The sequence below is a fragment of the Piliocolobus tephrosceles genome, chromosome 12 (genome assembly GCF_002776525.5).
Source record: "Piliocolobus tephrosceles isolate RC106 chromosome 12, ASM277652v3, whole genome shotgun sequence".
Classification (NCBI taxonomy): domain Eukaryota; kingdom Metazoa; phylum Chordata; class Mammalia; order Primates; family Cercopithecidae; genus Piliocolobus; species Piliocolobus tephrosceles.
The window spans coordinates 79807840-79827367 of record NC_045445.1 but is presented as its reverse complement, the minus strand read 5'-3'; the positions used below and the strand labels follow the sequence as shown (position 1 = coordinate 79827367).

General features: G+C 37.6%; 1 protein-coding gene across 2 annotated transcripts in view; it reads left to right on the top strand.

Annotated features, from left to right (window-relative positions):
- The window catches only part of CHIC1 (cysteine rich hydrophobic domain 1), a 116213-nt gene extending 97076 nt beyond the window's left edge, over positions 1-19137 (top strand). Inside the window, exons 4-6 of one of the 2 annotated variants that reach the window (XM_023202060.2) lie at positions 11318-11374; positions 11647-11706; positions 12947-19137. In XM_023202060.2, the coding sequence (XP_023057828.1) occupies positions 11318-11374; positions 11647-11706; positions 12947-12997 (168 nt within the window). In that variant the 3' untranslated portion in view covers positions 12998-19137. The remainder of the gene's footprint in view (positions 1-11317; positions 11375-11646; positions 11707-12946) is intronic. The other variant, XM_023202061.2, reaches the window with a different exon arrangement.
- Positions 19138-19528: the final 391 nt, after the last annotated feature.

Below are 19528 nucleotides of genomic sequence, written 5' to 3'. Positions count from 1 at the left end.
TAGGCAGTGAGCTGTGGGCTCGAATATGTGTGATGAAAGCAGGATGTGTACATTAATCTAGCAGTTGCTGAAGTTGAAGAAAAAGTGCACACAGTGTGGGCTCCAGAGTGGACTTCAAGAGGGCTGTTTCAAGGTTCTGCAGTAAATAAACAGAATAAGCAGAGTCACTAACAATATTGATGGGCTGAGCAGAAAAAGTTTCCAGGGCTCCCACTTCAGCTCTCTGAGTGCTAGTAAATCCAGAATGAGTGAGGGAATTATGCGGTCTCCACCAAACAGCCACTTTTCTATGTTTACCAGAGCCATGTAAACAGTGTTAAAGCGTTAGGTATGGGGGAGTGAAATATTTTGGTAGGCAAAACCACAGAAGTATGAGATAAGAACTGAAGTAGTTTATCAGCAGGAAGGGCATTCTCTATATGGCCTGTGTAATCAGAAAGTGCTATTTGCAGGTCTAAAGATAAGGGCAATACTGCTTCTTATTGCTTCTAATTGCTTTTTACTTAAAGGAATTCTGATGACATCAGGGTCATGACCTAGCAACTGATTGCATCATCTGCCACCTGAATAGATGACTTTACTAACTAGTTGGATATAGGGAGAGGGTGATTTAGTCCTGATATGTGAGCAAAAAACCCATTCTAGAAAGCTCAGCCCTGGGGGCATCTGTCCTGTTAACCCTGTTGGGGAATGTTTAGTGGGAAAAACAAACAACTGAACTGAGTATTGTGGATCTTATGTGATCTAGTTGCCTCTGAGAAATAACTTGCCCTATTTCTTCTATTTCCCTTTTTGCTGCAGGAGTTAAATACCTTGGAGAGTCTAGGGCAGCATCACCCTTTAAGATAGAAAACAGGTTTTGTAACTTATCAGTAGTTTTGCCCAAGGTGGGGTGAAGTCAGTTAATATCACCTAGTAATTTCTGATTATCATTTAAGATGTGCAAGTTGCTAGTATTTAATTTGACCTTTTGAGTTCTTACTGACCAGGAAGTTAGTGTGTACCTGAGATATTTCCAAGGAGAGAACATTTGTACTTTTTCAGGTGCTATGATTAAACCTCTTAACTGTGCATTCTTTATGACAGAGGCATATAAACTTAAAAGTACTGGCTCATTGGGGCTGCTAGTAGAATATCATCCATAAAATGAATAATTGTGCAATTAGGAAATTATTTTCTATTGGGGACAAAGCTTGATTTACATGATACTGACACATGGTAGGACTGTTCAGCATTCCTTGAGGAAGCACTTTCCAATGAAATTGGTGAGCTAGCCTTTCATTATTGATAGCTGGTATTGTAAATGCAAATTTTTCTCTGTCCTGTTCTGGATGGGGAATAGTATAAAAACAGTCTTTTAAGGCAATAACAACTATAGGCCAATCTTGAGGAATCACCATGGAGGAAGGGAGACCCTGTTGAAGGGGTCCCATAGGTTGCAAATTAGCACTGATAACCCACAGGTCATGCAAAAGTCTCCATTTACCAGACTTTTGGGAAATGACGAAAATGGGTGAATTCCAAGGGCTGTTTGATTGTTCTATGTGGCTGGCTTTTAATTGCTCAACTAATTCATGGGCTCTTTGTAATTTCTCTCCCTTTAAAAGCCACTGTTCTATCCAAATTGGATCTTGAGAGAGCCATGTCGGGTAGGGGAGGGATAATAACAGTGGCCATTATTAGAAAGGGATCTGCAGAGTGACTCCCGCATTGGGCTAATAGGTCCCGTTCCCCAAAGATTAACAGGGATGGGCATGATTAGAGGTTGTATAACTGCCTTTCTTCCCTCTGAATTGCAACATGTTAGGGGGCACGTGCTCTGCTTGGCAGTGTGTGCTTCCCCAACACTGACAATTTTTTGTTTCTGAGTGACCCAAGGCCAAGTTTCTGTTCAGTTTTGATAACTAATTATTGAAACGCCCACCCCTGTGTCCAATAAGCTAGTAAAATTTTTATTTCCAAATTTTAAGGTAATCATGGGTCTCTGATCAGTGATTAATTGGTTCAAATATACTCCTGTGGCTCCCGTGCTTCCAAAACTTCCCTTTCCCCTTTCTTTTCCCTGGGCGTTGGGGACCCAGTATGGTAAGAGTATTAACTGAGCTATCTCTGATCCAGGGGGAAGAATATGCAGACCTTTACATTCCATCATAACTAATATCTCACCTTGATAATCACTACCCTGGTGAGCACATTAATTCCTTTATGGGATAGGTATGATCGCCCTAGGACTAATCCCACAGTTCCCAGAGGCAGTGGGCCCGAGATCCCGGTTGCAACCCTTTTAAGGTCGTCTTCTTTTAGCCCTAGTTCTTTGGGGCAGAGTAAGTCCAGTCCTGTGCTCTCAGTGGTGGCAGCTCTGAGAGAGAGGACTGTGGGCTTTTCATCTGACAGAGGAAAACCACTGGCATTGCCCCAATTTGGAGCAGAGCCTGGGGCCAGTCCCTCATGAAGTTTCCTGCCTGATTACTTATGGGGTTGCTGTTTTTATCAATTTGGACCTGCATTGATTTGCCCAATGTTTCCCCTTTTTATATCAGGGGCGTATGGAAGGGAGTTCTTTTCCTGAGTTAACTTTAGTCTCTATTATTGGGGCATTCCCGCTTCATATGACCTGGCTCTCCACATAGAAAACAATTTGGGTTTCTCTCCTTTTTCACTTTAGGAGGCCTTGATGCCATAGCCAGTATTTTGGCTTTGTGTGTTTCAGTCCCCACCAGTTGGCATGCTCGTATAAGTTCCCCGACTGTGGCTGCCTGTCCTCTGATTGCCTGCATTGCTTGCTGGCAGTCGATGTTAGCATTTTCATAAACCAATTGCAATAATAATATATCAGTGGCCTGGGCGTGACTAATTCATCTCTTAATTGCCTGGGTTAACCAAATGATAAATTCAACAAATGGTTCCTGTGGCCCTTGTCGAACATTTACAAAAAAATGCCTGTTGAACTCCACTTTTGGGAATTCAGTCCCAAGCCCTGAGATCACACAAAGACACTTGTGTGTAGACCAGGGGATCACAATTTAGTTGTTGTTGTTCATTGGCATGGGGACCCTTCCCCTGGAGCATAGCAGTGGTTGTGTCTTGCCCAGCCACTTGATTCTGTTGGCTTGTTGTTCACACAATTCATCATATTCTGCCCTACAGAGAAGGTATTGACTGGGCTCCCAAGTTGTTTTAGCTAGCACTGACTAGTCCCATGGGCTCATACAGAAGTTGTCTGCCATCACCTCAATTATTCCTTTCGTAAATGGTCTAGCGACTCTGCTTGCTTTAATGCTTTTTTAAAATCTTTTTATAAATGTTAAAACAAATGGGTTCATATACCTTTTTGCCTTGTCAATTTTGTATTAATAGGCAGGCCAAGAGCTCCCCTTCTAATGCCACTTGCCTACGACAGGGTCCCTTAGCTGTAGTGTATCCCTTGTCTTTTTTCCAATTTATTGGAGGAGGGGGCTCAGGCAAAACTTCCATTTCCTCTTTGTTATTTTTGCCCAGAAATGGCAAGGCTGAGGGAGATGGAGGTGGAAAGGTAGATGATGGTTCCTCTTCCCTCCCCCTTTTAGGCTCTTCTGTGTATAGCGGGACCAAAGCAGCCCTTACTAAAGCCCATACCATTAGAGATGTGACTGGGACCCATTGCCCTTGTGCATGATGTTCTTGAAGATTTCTCTTCACTTGTTCCAAGAGCTCTACATCTAGCGTACCTTCTTCCGGGAACCATGGGTTATGGGAAACAACAGTTTGCATTAGGTCCCTTAATTGAGCCTGCGAAACCGAGGCTCCACTAGCTTTAAGCAGCTGTTTCAATACTTTTATATACTGTTGCTGTTGAGCTGATAACTGTTGTCCCATGATGAAACCCTAGCGTGAACAATTTCCTCAAACTTGCAAATCCCAAGCAGGCACCAGTGACTTACTGACTGTGTAGTCTCTTCACCTTTGTTTTCAATGGTTCCATTGTGATCCATTGCAGTTATTTCTCACATAGGGCAACAGCTGCTGGGTCTGACCAGCAGACCCTGGCAGAGCGACAGATGAAAAAATGTATGTAGACACAGGTTTTTTGCCTGGCTGCATGGCTAGGGGACTGGAGTGCCCACCAAGGAGGGCACCATAAAGAGTCCCAGCAGCCACGGTCCTGACAAGCCAGTGCTGCAGGCATTTATTTAGTACAGATTTAATGACACAGGCTTTGAGTCAACACACTTGTGGGTAATTAACATGGCCACCCCCCTGGAGAGAGCAGTCCTGCACACAAGTGATTAAAGACCAGGTTCTGAGGCCTAAGTAAACTAACTTATCTAGATCAATTCCTTTACACTTCCTTTTTTTCTATGTTTTACTCTCAGGCTCCGCATAAGAGAATTTGGCTGCCTTCAGCCAAATTATCTTTCAAAGCTTTTGTAAAACCTCCCGGCCTTCCAAGAAGGTTTGTGTTTTTCCTATAATTTCTCCCACTCCCATGACCAATCTCCTACATCTGCCTTAATTTCATTATGTACCCAAGAGTCGTTTAGGAGCACATTGTTCAGTTTCGATGCAGTTGTTTGGTTGTATTGGGGAGTTTATTACATATTAACTTACACAATCACAAGGTCCCACAGTCTGCAAGCTGAGGAGGAAGGAGAGAGAGTCCGAGTCCCAAAACAGAAGAACTTGGAGTCCAAGTTCAAGGGTAGGAAGCATCCAGCATGGGAGAAAGATGTAGGCTGGGAGGCTAGGCCAGTCTCTCCTTTTCACATTTTTCTGCCTGCTTTATATTTATTGGCAGGTGATTAGATTGTGCCCACCAGATTAAGGGTGTATCTGCCTTCCCCAGCCCACTGACTCAAATGTTAACTTCTTTTGGCAACACCATCACAGACACACCCAGGATCAATACTTTGTATCCTTCAGTCCAACCAAGTTGACACTCAGTAACAACCATCACAGTGGTTTTGAGTGAATTTCTTAATCTTGTGTTCTAATTTGATTGTCCTGTGCTCTGGAAGACTATTATGAATTCTGTTCTTTTGCATTTGCTGAGGAGTGTTTTACTTCCAATTATGCAATCAATTTTAGAGTAAGTACCATTTGGCGATGAGAAGAATGTATATTCTGTTGTTTTGGAGTAGAAAGTTCTTAGATATCTATCAGGTCCACTTGATCCAGAGCTGAGTTTAAGTCCTGAATGTCTGTTAATCTTCTATCGCAATGATCTGTCTAATATTGTCAGTGGGGTGTTAAAGTCTTTCACTATTATTGTGTGGGAGTCTAAGCCTTTTGAAAATCTCTGAAAACTTGCTTTATGAATCTGGGTGCTATTGTATTGGTTGCATATATATTTAGGTAGTTAACTCTTCTTGTTGAATTGAACCCTTTACCATTATGTAATGCCCTCTTTTGTCTTTTTTGATCTTTGTTGGTTTAAAGTTTGGTTTTTCAGAAACTAGGATTGCAACCCCTGCTTTTCTCTGCTTTTCATTTGTTTGGTAAATTTCTTCCTTCCCTTTATTTTTAGCATATTTTTGTCTTTGCATGTAGGACGGGTCTTTTGAAGACAGCATACCAATAGGTCTTTGTTCTTTATCCAGCTTGTCATTCTGTGTCTTTTAATTGGGGCATTTAGCCATTTACATTTAAGGTTAGTGTTGTTATGTATGGATTTGATTTTTTTCATCATGATGCTAGCTGTTTATTTTGCAAACTTGTTTATGTGATTACTTCATTGTGTCACTGGTCTGTGTACTTAAGTATGTTTTTTTAGTGACTGATGACAGTTTTTCCTTTCCATATTTAGTGCTTCCTTCAGGAGTTCTTGCAGGGGAGGTCTGGTGGTAACAAATTCCCTCAGCATCTGCTTGTCTGAAGAGGATTTTATTTCTCTTTTGTTTATGAAGCTTAGTTTGGCCAGACATGAATTTGGGGGTTGGAAATTCTTTTCTTTAAGAATGTTGACTATTGGTCCCCAATTTCTTCTGGCTTGTAGGGTTTTTCACTGAGCAGTCTGCTTTTAGTCTCATGGGCTTCCCCTTGTATGTGACTTGGCCTTTCTCTCTAGCTACCCTTAACATTTTTTCTCTCATTTTGACCTTGGATAATCTGATGATCATGCATTGGGGATGATCTCATGGAATATCTTACTGGGTTTCTCTGCATTTCTTGAATTTGAATGTTGGCCTGTCTAGCTAGTTTGGGGAAGTTCTCTTAGATGATATCCTCAAGTATGTTTTCCAATTTGGTTCCATTCTCCCAGTTTCTTTCAGGTACCCAAATCAGTCATAGATTCGGTGTCTTTATGTAATTCCATATTTCTCAGAGGTTTTGTTCATTCCTTTTCATTCTTTCATCTGTATTGTCATCTTCCTGGCTTATTTCAGAAAGATAGTCTTCCAGCTCTGACATTCTTTCCTCTGTTTGGTCTACTTTGCCATTAATACTTGTGATTGTATTGTGAAGTTCTTGTAGTATATTTTTCAGGTCTAACATATCAGTTATTTTCCTCTCTAAACTGGCTATTTTGGCTGTCAGCTCCTGTATTGTTTTATCATGATTCTTAGCTTCTTTGCATTGGGTTACAACATGCTCCTTTAGCTCAGCGAAGTTCATTATTACCCACCTTCTGAAGCCTACTTCTGTCATTTCAGCTGTCTCAGCCTCAGCCCAGTTCTGAGCCCTTGGTGGAGAGGTGTTGTGGTCATTTGTAGGAACAGGGGCACTCTGGATTTTTGAGTTTTTAGCATTTTTTTGTTCTTTCTCATCTTTGTGGGCTTATCTACCTTTGATTTTGGAGGTTGCTAACCTTTGGATGGAGTTTTTGTGGTTTTTTTATTGTTGTTTTCTCTTTGTTTTTCTCCTGACAGTCTGGTCTCTGTTCCATAGGGCTGCTGCAGTTTGCTGAGGGTCTTCTCTAGACCCTAGTTGCCTCAGTTTTTCTCATACCTGAAGGTATCACTAGTGAAGACTGCAAAACAGAAAAGATGGTGGTCAGCCTATTTCTCTGGAAGCTCCATTCCAGGGCAGTACTGACCTTTTGCCAGCCTGAACATGCCTGTAGGAGGTGACTGGAGACCCGTTTGGTGGTCTCTCCCAGTCAGGAGGAATAAGATCAGGCACCCACTTAAAGAACCATTCTGGCTGCATTTTGGTAGAGCAGCTATGCTATGTTGGTTATCCCTTCAGCCCCTGATCAGTTTGGGCTTTTCATGGCCCACAGACTGGACCAACTGATAAGCCCAAACAGCCAAGTTGGCAGCCTGCCTCGCCCCTCAGGCATTCCATCCCAGGGAAGGGAGGGGGGAGGGGTGGGTAGAGGTTCCAACTGGAGGACACACCTCAGAAGGAGGAGTGGATCAGGGTCCCACTTAAAGAAGCAGTCTGGTTGTGCCTCAACAGAACAGCTGTGTCGTAGTGGGGAACCACGTCTGCCCCTGTGCGCTTGGACTCTCCAAAGCTAGCAGACTGGAACAGCTGAGTGACCAACCAACCCAGGTGGTGGCCCTCCTCTCTCCCGGGCACTCTATCCCAGGGAGAGATCAGAGCTCTGCCCCTAATAGGTGCCAGCAGGCATGGCTGAAAGGTCCTGCTGGGAGGTTCTGCCCAGTGAGAAGGAATGGATCAGTGCCCTGCTTAAAGAAGCAGTTTGGCTACAATCTGGGAAAGCTACTATGTTGCACTACTCAGGGGACCCTTCCTCATCTGGATTGTTTGGACTCTAAGCCCACATGGTAGAACTGCTGAGTTGTCCAACCAATCCAGGTGGTGACCCTCCTCCTCCACCCCTGCCCATCCCCTGCCACACTATGTCTCAGAGAGAGATCAGAGCTCTATCTCTAGTAGGTGCCTGCAGGCGTGGCTGGAGGATCCGGCTGGAAGGTCCTGCCCAGTGTGCAAGAATGGATTTGGTCCCACTTAAAGAAGCAGTCTGGTGACAATCTGGCCAAGCCACTGTGCTGCATTGCTGGGAGACCCCTTTCTCCTCCAGACCATTTGGATTCTACAAAGCCCACAGGCTAGAACAGCTGAGTCGACCAAATAGCAGAGGTAGAACCTGTCCCTCTCCCTGTTGCCTGAGGCTGACTAGGATTCCAAGCCAGTGGTTATTATTTTGTGAGGTTAGGTGGAAATGGGGCCTGCAGAACATGCCTCTCGGCTCCCTGGACTCTACCCCCTTCCTAGGCGTATATGCAGACCTCCTGTCTTGCCTGAGTTGCAGACACATTCATTGGGGATCTCCGGATCAAAGTATGCAAAGCTCTTGGGTCTCTGTGCATGCCGGAGTAGCTACTCCCCTAGACTCCATACAGCTCTGTATCAGACCCAAGGCTCTGGTGGCATGGGCTCATGAGATCTCCTGACCCATGGGTTGCAAAGATCCCTGAGAGAAGCATGGTTTCCCAGGGTCACACAGTCACTCACTGCTTCCTTTGGCTGGAGGTGGGTTTCTCTTGGCTCCATGTTACTCCCAGGTGGGCCATTGCCCCACCCTGCTTTTGTTCTCTGTGTGTCAAGTTACTTCTCTAATCAGTCCCAACATGAGAACCTAGATATTTCAGTTGAAGGTGCTATATTCACTCACCCCTTTCATTCTTCTCCTTGAGAGTGGTGGACCACAGCTGCTTCTAATCAGCTATCTTGGCCCCTCTCCCTTTATTTGGCTTTTCTCTTTTTCCCTTAGTCTAGCTAATGGTTTATCTACTTTATCTTTTCAAGAACCAACTTTTTCTTTCATTTATCTTTCATATTTTTTAGTCTCTATTTTTTTCTGCTTTGATCTATATTATTTTTTCCTTCTACTAATTTTAGGTTTGGTTGGTTCTTGCTTTTCTAGTTCCTTGAGGTGCATCATTATATTCTTTCTTTCAAATCTACTGTTTTGATGTAGGCATTTATTGCTATAAACTTCTTTCTTAGTATTGCTTTTGCTGTATCTTACAGGTTTTGGTACATTGCTTTTCCTTTTTATTTGTTTTTGGAAACTTTATTTTCTCCTTAATTTCTTTATTGACCTAGTGGTCTTTCAGGAGCACATTATTTAATTTCCATGTATTGGCACAGTTTCCAAATTTCTCTTGTTATTGATTTCTGGTTTTATTCTATCGTGGTCTGAGAAGATACTTGATATGATTTTGATTTTCTTCCATTTGAGACAGTTTTTTACTTAACATGCTTTTTGTCATGGAAAATGTTCCATGTGCTGATGAGAAGAATGTGTATCCTGCAATTGTTGGATGAAATATTTTGCAAATGTCTATTAGGTCTGTTTGGTCTATAGTGCAGTTTAAGTCTGATGTTTGTTTTTTAATTCTCTGTTCAGATGATCTGTCTAGTCTCTCCTGGCCTGGAAGGTTTCTGCTGAGAAATCTCCTGTTAGTTGATGTGAATTCCCTTATATGTGACTTGCTGCATTTCTCATGCTGTTTTTAGAATTCTGATTCTGACTTTGACAGTTTGACTATGATGTGCCTTGAAAACGACCTTTTCAGTTGAATCTCTTTTGGAGTCTTTGAGCTTTCTGTATTTGGATGTCTATATCTCTTCCAAGACTTGGGACGTTTTCAGTTATTGTTTCATTGAATATGTTTTTTATCCATCTCTTCTCTTCTAGAACTCCCACAAGTCAAAAATTTGTTTGCTTGATGGTGTCACAGAGGCTTTCTTTATTCTTTTTCCTTTCATCTTTTTTCCTGCCTAGGTTATTTCAAAAGACTTGTCTTCAAGTTCAGAAATTGTCTTTTGCTTGTCTATTGTTGAAGCTTTCTATTGTATTTTTAATTTCATTCATTGAATTCTTCAGTTCTAGAATTTCTATTTTGTTCTTTTTAACGATATCTTTGTTGGGTTTCTCATCTAGATTATTAATTGCTTTCCTGAGTTTTAAATTTTGTTTATTTTGTTTTCTTACATATCAATTTTCTTAAGATCATCTTTAATGCCTTTTCAGGCACTTCATAAATTTAATTTTCTTTGGAGTCTGTTGCTTGAAAATTATTGTGTCCTTTTGGAGGTTTTAGTTTGTTTGTTTTCTTTGTTGTTGTTTGTCCTTACATTGATATCCACATCTGCTGTAATTGCTACTTCATTCATTTGTGTGGAGTAGTTCCCATAGGGAAAGAGTTTTTCCTGTAGATGTATCTATAATGTTGGTTGGGTAAGGTGCTTTGGCTTTGGTTCTGCATGGGCAGCACAGTGTAGTTTCCTTTGATTACTTTGGCTGTAATCAGTTTCAGCAGTGTCTTTGAGTTCCTTAGTGACTCAGGCTTCAGTTGATTGTGGAGGCTGTGGTAAGGCTTTGTTTGGGACAGCAATGCCAAGTAGACTGGTCCTCAAACCCCCAGATAGTGCATGTGGGCACTGGCATTGGCTTGCCCTGAGTATGTCAGTCTTCAGACCATGGGTGGGTTTTGCAGGTATAAAAAGTGGTGGCAGCAGGCCCTGGGTGGGCCAGTCCTCAGGCCCTCATTCAGGGCATGCAGGTCCCAGTGGGCCAAGAAGTTTGCTCCCAGGCCATATAGTCCCTGGGGCCCTGGGAGGAGCACATAGGTGCTGGCGGTGTCTGCAGTGAACCAGTGGGTGGGTCTATTAGTTCTCAAGTAGGGCACACTGGTATTGGCAATGTCCATGATGAGCTAGGCAGGTGTCATCTTTTATTTTAATGTTTTGAAAAGTTTTTTTTAACATTTTGTACTCCCTACAAAATATATAGATTCTAAATAAAGCAACTCAGTCTCTGTCCCCCTCTTTGCTACATTACTGCTTCTCTGATTTCTATTTTTCTAAGTATAAGTTTTTCCACTGGCTGTTTTTAACATGTTCTTTTCAGTGGAAATTCTGATATATGTTGGCTTGCTTTATTCAGCCTGTAGACCTTGACTGAATGCTATATGACAGGTATTGTGCCAGGAGCTGTGGTAGGAAAACTTCCCATGAGAAATTAGATTAGCTTGGCATTAGATGATTATTTAAAGTAATCTTATGACAGTTGCGTGAAAATTTAGATTAAATTCATAAATGAACTACTGTCTCAAGTTAGTATATTGTTTAGGTTTTCACAGTAGTCCAGTGAATGGCCTCACAACACAAAGAAATTCATACATATTTCATTTTAGAAAGCATATATAAAAATATGATTGATTGATAGGTAGATAATCTTATAATAGTCATTCAACATTTTACTCCTTTTTAGCACTTTCTGCCACTTATATTGCTTATTTCTCATTTCTAATAGAAAAATAAGGAGAAAGTAATGGGATATTACAAGTAGGTAGAAAAATATAGATGCACATAGTTTATACAGCTCTTCATCGTATAACAAAGTCTTGATCATTTTTCTTAGACCAGAAGATCAATTCAGAAGTTAATAGAATGGGAAAATAACAGATTATACCACAAGGTAAGAAATTTTAAGCAAATAAGTGCCCCATTCATGTATTTGCAGTATTAAATTGAAAAATAAATACAAAATGAGAATTTTTTAGGCCACAAAGGAATGGATTAGAGAACTAATACTCAATTTTTAATATATATTCTTTACAAGGTATTTTTAAGTGCTCTGTTTTGTATCCTGTACTTTTCCTGGATTGTTTTCAGTGATTTATTCAAATGTATAGGTTGTAATTAGTTTAAGTTAATATAAAAATTCTTAACAAGACTATACTTTCTTAGCTTGCTTTGCACTGGAAGTTGACTAAGAGGAAATGTGAAACTAGCAATATGATGGAGTATGTAAGTATGAGGTTGTTTTTAATTATTTTTTGATTCATTCTAAATGTACCATTTTCCTGTGTTTCTCATTTGTCAACTATTCCTTCTTTTTTTCTTCTCAGCCAGAACTTTTGTCCATTGAAATATAGAGGTTTTCTTCTATCTTCTTTAGATTTGTAGCCAACCTAAAATATCTTGAAAGCTAACAATCATTTAGATCTTAGAAAAGTTTCAGTTAGTATGCTAAAATGAAAACATTGTACAACCTTAATCATTTAACATAGGCACAAACCATAGCATGTGGTGGTGGGGAAAGCTGCTGTTGAACAAAATGTTTCTAAATGTAATCTTGTCAAAACTTGCATAAAATAAGAGTTGACATCTGCATTCTGGATTCCTATTAATGGCTTTTTTTTTGGCTGGCATTTAACTTTTAGTGAAGAAACTGTAAGGTTCTAATTTTTGTTTTAACTGAAAGCTATGCAATCTTAGTCATAAGACATGAATTCACATATAACCAATGTGATCAATTTTGCATAATTAATATTGAAAAGAATATTAAATTTATCCAAACTTCCAACATGTAGTATATATTTAATAATAAACATTCCATGTGTGTTTCATAAGTAAGGATTATTATCATATCTCTCTACACTTTGAATAATTTTGGGGAAAATGTGCATATGACCACAAGTCTTAAATTCATTATAGATAAAACATTCAAAAAATATCCGAGTTTTTTTAAAATTATATTTCCAAACCTTTTGTAATTAATATGTTTTACTCAATCCATTTGGGCACATTATATTTTTCACAACTTGTGAACGATAGTAATCTCCAACTAATATCAGTTGCTTTAATTGAAAAATATATAGATCTAATATAAAGACATTTTTTAATCTGTGTAGCATTTTTTTAAATCTCTACTTTGCTAACAAAAAGATAGGGGTGTGGGGGAAAAAACATAATATAATAGAGTTTGCTCCTCTGAACCTAAACAAATAGTTATTGTAAATCAGATAGTAAAATCTGTTAGCTACAATAAGTAGTTTTGTTTGCCAGCTTAATTTTTAAATTGCCAATCTAATAACAACTTGTGGTTTAAGTTCTTTACATAATTTTTCATGTATTTCACTTACTTTATATGGTGTAGAATTGAAATATTGTGCTATGAAAAACGATTATAGAGTTTCTGGGTTATTTATAAGTTATATTAAATGAAAAAATATTTTGTAAATATATTCTTGTTTTTATTTTACAGGTAATACTAATAGAATTCTTACCAAAATATCCCATATTCCGACCTGACTGAGGAGTTTTATCCAGTCACTTCTGTGTTACCTGTCATTTCCTACCCTTAGTGCCTTGTAGATTTGGAATGAAGATGGTCTTCTTTGCTGTGTTCAACTTATTCTTTATAATGGTAGAATATTCTTCTCACTCTTTTGTGTTGGTTTATGAAGAACATTTGCACATCTTTTTGTCGTTAAATGAGGCTTGTGTTTTGCACTCTCAATTTTAAATGCACACACATGTGTGTGTGCATATACATATATAGATAGTTGCCATTAAAGATAAATCATCAGTGTTGGTGTTTAAAAAACAAAAACTTGTTCTGAGCATGCTGCCTTATAATTTTCATATTCATTGTTTCTAAACTCGCATCATTTTTCTAGGCTACTTGATGCTCTGTAATCCCTTACTGGACAAACTTAAATAAGCTTTTGGTAGCTTTTAGAAATGGTTTTACTCTGCTTTTAAAGGACATGCAATTAATGGCACTGGTTTTGTCCTGCACTTTGCTTTATCACTTATGTTAGTGGATAAAATACTTAAACTCCTAAAGACTTGTAAATATTGCCTCTTTGCATAATGTAAAATGTGGTATGCCATGGTTTACATAATGTAATATTACTCTTATTGTATTGCCAACAATTTTACGTAAATTTTAATATGAATGAAGTTTGCAAGCATCCCTTTGAATGTAGAGACTGCTAACATGCTGTTTTATGGCAAGGCCATAATGAGTATGTTAAGAATTTCAGGTGTAGGGCAAGGTTGCCCTTTGTAACAAGTGGATTAAAATTGAAATTATTATCTCAGATATTCTGTATTGCACCTGAAACCATGACCTTTATTTTTCCATTTCATTTAATAATTTCCATTTTGTTCTCTACTCCTTCCCACAAAAAAAATTACTTGACATCTGACACATTTCACAGTCTCACTATCCTGCATTTATTAGCCTTTTCTTCCTTTGAAAATACACACAGTTATGACCTTTAAGGAGTATTTTGAGATTTCAGATATCTTCAGAAGGTATCTAGACCCTCTTGAAAGCCATTAATGCCTTTCTGCAGTTCTGATATTCTAGTTTGAGAAAGAGAGAACTAATTGAGAAGCTGTAGCTAAAGAATATATAGCAGCTGATTCATAATTGAAAAAAATTCTCAGTTCTGTTTTTGAAGATCTTTTATAAAACATTAATGAGGAAAGACAAGTGTTTAGACAAAATTATTTTAGTTTATAAATTCAGCACATATGTAACATTTATTTGGTACATATGTCTCTATTTTTCTTCACAATTAAAATGATTGCTAGCACCACACAACTAGAATTTGAAAATTCAGTATAATGAAAGCTTTATATCCCATTAATTCAACTACAAATGTATGCCTGTTTGCAGGCATTATTTGTAACTCATAGTGCTAAAAATAAAAGTGTCTAGGGCTCAATAATATTTTGTCATCTTACTCTTACTGCTTTTAGTAAACCTTTTAGGCAAGATTCATCTCAGTGAAGTGGACAATCATTTATTCATACAAGGTCAAGCCTTTTTAAGCCACTCTTAAAATTTATGCCTAATTTGAAATCCATAGTCCTTGACCAGTTTTAAAAAGAGATAAAAAGAAGATACTATTTGTTATGTGATTATAATTGTGTGCACAAACACTTTTCCACCTTCCTCTGTGCCCCATTACCTCTGTGCCACTCAGCCACCCCAAATCTCTAACCTTTAATAATATGTATGCCTGCAAATATCATGTGTTTGCCTGCTGCAAAATTCAAGGTGTATTTTTATAGACAAGGTAGAGGCCTCTGAAAATGTATACCAAATGTCTTGTTTTATAGCTAAGGTCAGGGAAAAATTGTATCTGAGGTTTATGTTCCAGCTAATGTTATCAAATTTACGCTTCAAACTGTGATATTTTAATACCAAAATCGATTTTCAGCATAATATAAAATGTCTCAATATCACTGATAGGATAATTGCCTTTAAGTGTTAATCCTTAGAAGTCTTATTTTTTTTTTCTGTAACCTTAGAATTTGATCATATGATAGTCATAGGAACTTTTTCTGCCATGTATAAATCACACTTGGTTTTGCTCAAAGAACAGCAGGAAGTGGTAAATTGTTTCCATGAAACAATTATTGAGAATGGGAATAGAATGTATCTGGAAATAACACGGTATAATTCAAGTTACAGTAGCATTTGTCACAAAAACCATTTGTCAGCATGTGTAAACTTAATTTTAAAGCCTATTCTAATCACTCAAGTTTGTTATTTTATGGTTCGTTATGCTGGTTGACTCATCTTAGTTTCTCCAACTACCCAAAAAAATACCAATTTTTTTCCTCTCTTGTATGACCACTTTTTCAAACTGTTTTTCTTTGCAGGAGGCTGATTAGCAATTGAGTATTTTGTAATGTTTGCGGGGAGTGGTGCTTTGTTTTCAGTGAAATTGGTTACAGTGAATGCTAAAATGACACAGCACACTGGTGATTAATTCCTCCCCCATGGAGCCTTTTTTCTGTTACGCTTAGGATAGAACATACTTGTAATTTTCCATTAGGTTAGTAACATACTTTTATGAAAGTTGTTTTTAGACTGAAGAAAGTAATTTTGAATTTCTTTGTTACATAATATTCCTTTATGAAACTTGTGATAGTTTCCAGAGCAAAACAACTTGTATTTGCCAAAGTATATAAATCTCACAAGGCTTTAAGGTTACAAGCTAAGATTGTTTTTTTAAATTAATGTTCCAGTGTTTCTCATTGGCCCAAGATTCTAGCTTAATAAATTTGACCAACTGCCTATTTTTAAGCTTGTCCTAAAAGCCAATAACATGTTTATTCCTAATAACTAATATGGACAAGTGTTATTTACAGATTTATTAACTCCATCCCAGATATATCTCCACTCTTTGTTCCCTCCTAACACTTAGGCTAGTTTAGGAAAGAGACCACTGTAGTAAAACTTTAGAAGAAGATGGAGAAGTGCCTTGTCTTTTTAGAACAAAGATAACACATTACGTGTAAGGAAGCATAATAAATGAATTGGTAGATTATTAGATTGGAAATCATCCTTTTCAATTAGGTTTAAGAATATTTTGCTGGTGTATTATCTTTTATTTATTATGTAAAGCCTCTTTCCTTCCTTTTCCCCAATCATGATATATTAGTGACAAAATATTATAGAACCGGACTATTAGTCACTTAAAAAAACAGTATAATTCTAAACATGTAATTGAACATGTAATTTGATTTAGTTCTGGAAGGACAGTTGTCTTTGATTAAAGCCCCACCAAAACCCATTTAAGTATTTAATGTACATCCTATTCATATTATGGCCTGTAAACACTAATATCTGAGCAATTAAACTCATCTACCATTTTGATGAAATTTGAATAAGTTTAAAAACGTGTAAGCCTTTGAACAAATGTGTGAAAGCTTTAAAAGATCATTAGCATTTTTATTTTGTTTACAAATAAGCTTCCATTTAAAAAAAAAAAAAACTCACTACTTGAATGTTAAGCTCTCAAACAATATTGTATTTAAAGGTACTATATTGACCTAGGAGGATATAGAAATTATATTCACCTGATTAACTGGAGCAGTTTCACATAGTGGAAATACTTTTTTGCTAATTTGATTATAAGTGCTCAAATTTATTGAAATTAGATTCTCTTATGCCTGTAGAAGTATACTTTAAAAATATTTTGCAACAACTGTCAAATTATTTGGGTTCCTTTAAATAGCAAACAGTTGGGAAATGTTCCACAAAAAAATGCATAGGTTTTATTAATACCTGTTCATGTAGTATGTGGACTAAAACAATCGGTATTTATCTGTATGTATAAATGAATGATCTTATCTTGCCCCAAATTTTTCTTACCTGATTCTGAGCCAGCCTTTTTGCTTTGATGGCACCCTGTGAGTATGTTCCATTTTCTGTGAACTTTGTCAAATTCATACAATATGAGGAAATGATCTAATATTGTGGGCCCCAGGCAGGTCATCTTAATTGCATGTCTGTCTCTTCTTCTGTAAAATTATGGGGTGGAACCTAGAGTTGGACAAAAAATTAGAGATCACTTAACATTCTGTGATTCAAAGAATTCTTAGGAAATTTTTACTCTGTAGAATCTCAGAATGATTACTCTCAGATCTACTGTTCTTGGTGGAAACTCTCACAGTGCCTTGCATGCAGTAAAGGTTTGATTTGCCGACTGGCTGCTGGCTGATGTGTGTTAATTATCACACAGACTCCAAGAACCTGATGCTTGCTAGACCTTAGTTCCCCGGTGATGCTAAGAGTAAATGTAGTTTTCCTAGGAACTGAGCACTGAGGTCTGTGTGCTTTGCCTGTGTAGAATCTGTCTATGCAGTTGGTATTCAGGCAAGAATTATAGCTGTAACAACAATGGAAATATTGGAGGACCCACTTTTGCATTTATGTAAAGATTTCATATCCTATCCAACATTTACTTTAGTGTCTAATCAAATTCCATACCCTCAAAAAGATCTGTTGGAACAAATTTATAAAATTAGGTGGAAAGGAAAGTGGTATGGGTCTCAAATGCAAGTCACTTCTGGTTTAATTATTGGCTCTGCTGCTTAATTCCTCTGTACCTCACGTCCTCATTGTTGAAGTGGGGACAATAATCTGGACCTACCTCACAGGGGAATTGAGGATATTTTCATATATTAGTGTGCTTTGAAGTTGATTGAAAGATATACTGGATATCATAATTATATAATTTTTAAATAGATTTCTTTAAATCCATGCTGTGTTTTCTTTCTCAGTCAGGTCCTACAGAATGACTATTGCAGTTGATCTGTTGTTTTAATAGTAAATTTTGTTATTAATCCCCTATATGTTAAAAGTGGGTAATTGTATTATGTTAATACATATTTAGGGAGGAAAAGCAGGTGGATATAAATCGGTGGTTCCCAACTTCAGCAGATGATAGTAGTGGAGGGTATCCTTGATCTTTTTGTAATATTTCAAAAAGTATATTAGAAATTATATATTTACCCATAATATTCCTGCTTCACAAGCCAATTAAGACATTGAATTTCCATGCATCTTGCCTATATTCTCTCAATTCTGTGTTATCACTGCTTGCTTATTAACAACTGATCAAAAGCTGTGAACGGCAGTATGTTTTTGATTAATAATAAAATAAGCCTATTATGTGCATCTTATTAAATACTTGGAAACATGGGAAAAAGAATAATGAAGGGATTCTTATGGTAAAAATGTTGGGAACCACTTTTGTAAAGGAACTAAGATTATTTGACCCTCTCCACAGATTGCTTACCTAGTCTCTAAATAATGAAATGCGTGTGTTTGCGTGTTTTGGCTATATTAGGCTATATAACTCAAGGTGAAAATTTGCCTTCAGTTTTTTTTTCTGTTTTAGAATATAACTGGCCTAGTTTATTTAGGTGTGTACATGTTGCTCATATATACACACACATAGAGGATTACAAATGTGGAAAATGTTATAATGTCATATTATAGCATTGGACTAAATATCAATTTCTGACTCTTAAAGTAGTTCTGTATATAAATTCAACATGATGAATCAAGGCAATAATTTCTCAAATGTTCTTTTATTTCTTTGTTTTTATCTCGACTTTTTTTTCCATTGTTTCTAGTATGCAAATAGTGTAAAATTGTTTTAATGCCTGGACTTTGAAACAAGTAACAAGTGTTTGAAAGTATATAATCTACAAGCGAATTTGCCCTCCTTGGACTAACCACATACAAATATTAATCTGGCTGCAAGAACAGGATATCCAGGTAACTAGAGGGTGGGCATTGATAAAAATATCTGGTAGAGAAGCCTAGGATTTTGACTTTTTGTCAGAGGATTCCTGTTGGGACAGCTTTACCAGAAAAGAATAATAGTGGATATGATCGTCCAAACTAAGAACTTTCATGCATCTTGCATTGTTACGTAGCCTGTGGAATGAATTCATTTTTTCTCCCTTGAGTCCAAGAATGACTTCCCTGGAAAAACTTAATCTATATACAGCTGTGCCAAAATGAAGGATACCTGCCTCTCTGAAACTTTCACTGCTGCTTCTGTCATTGTTCACTTGTCAGATAAAATTTTATTATCTCAGGATGCAAACTTAAAATAAAGTGTAAATCTATGTTAATGAATTGAATTCTGTGTTTTTTTGATGCATCTTCCTTTCTTCCCTTCCCTATGTGTCCATCATTATAAGGCAATTAATTGAGGCTTCCTTTTAAAAATTGCATTTTATATCTGGCCTTTTCCCACATATACTAGTGTTATGTTCAATCCTGTAAGTATTTTATGCTATAAAGACATGCCTCAGAGAAGTGTGAATTCAGTTCCAGACAACCAAAATAAGTCACACAAATTTTGGGGTTTCCCAGTGCATATAAAATTTGTGTTTACACTATAATGTAGTCTCCTAAATATACAATAACATTATTTCTTTTAAAAAGTACCTACCTTAATTTAAAATATTGTATTGCTAAAAAATACTAGTGATCATCTGAGCCTTCCATGAGTCATAATAT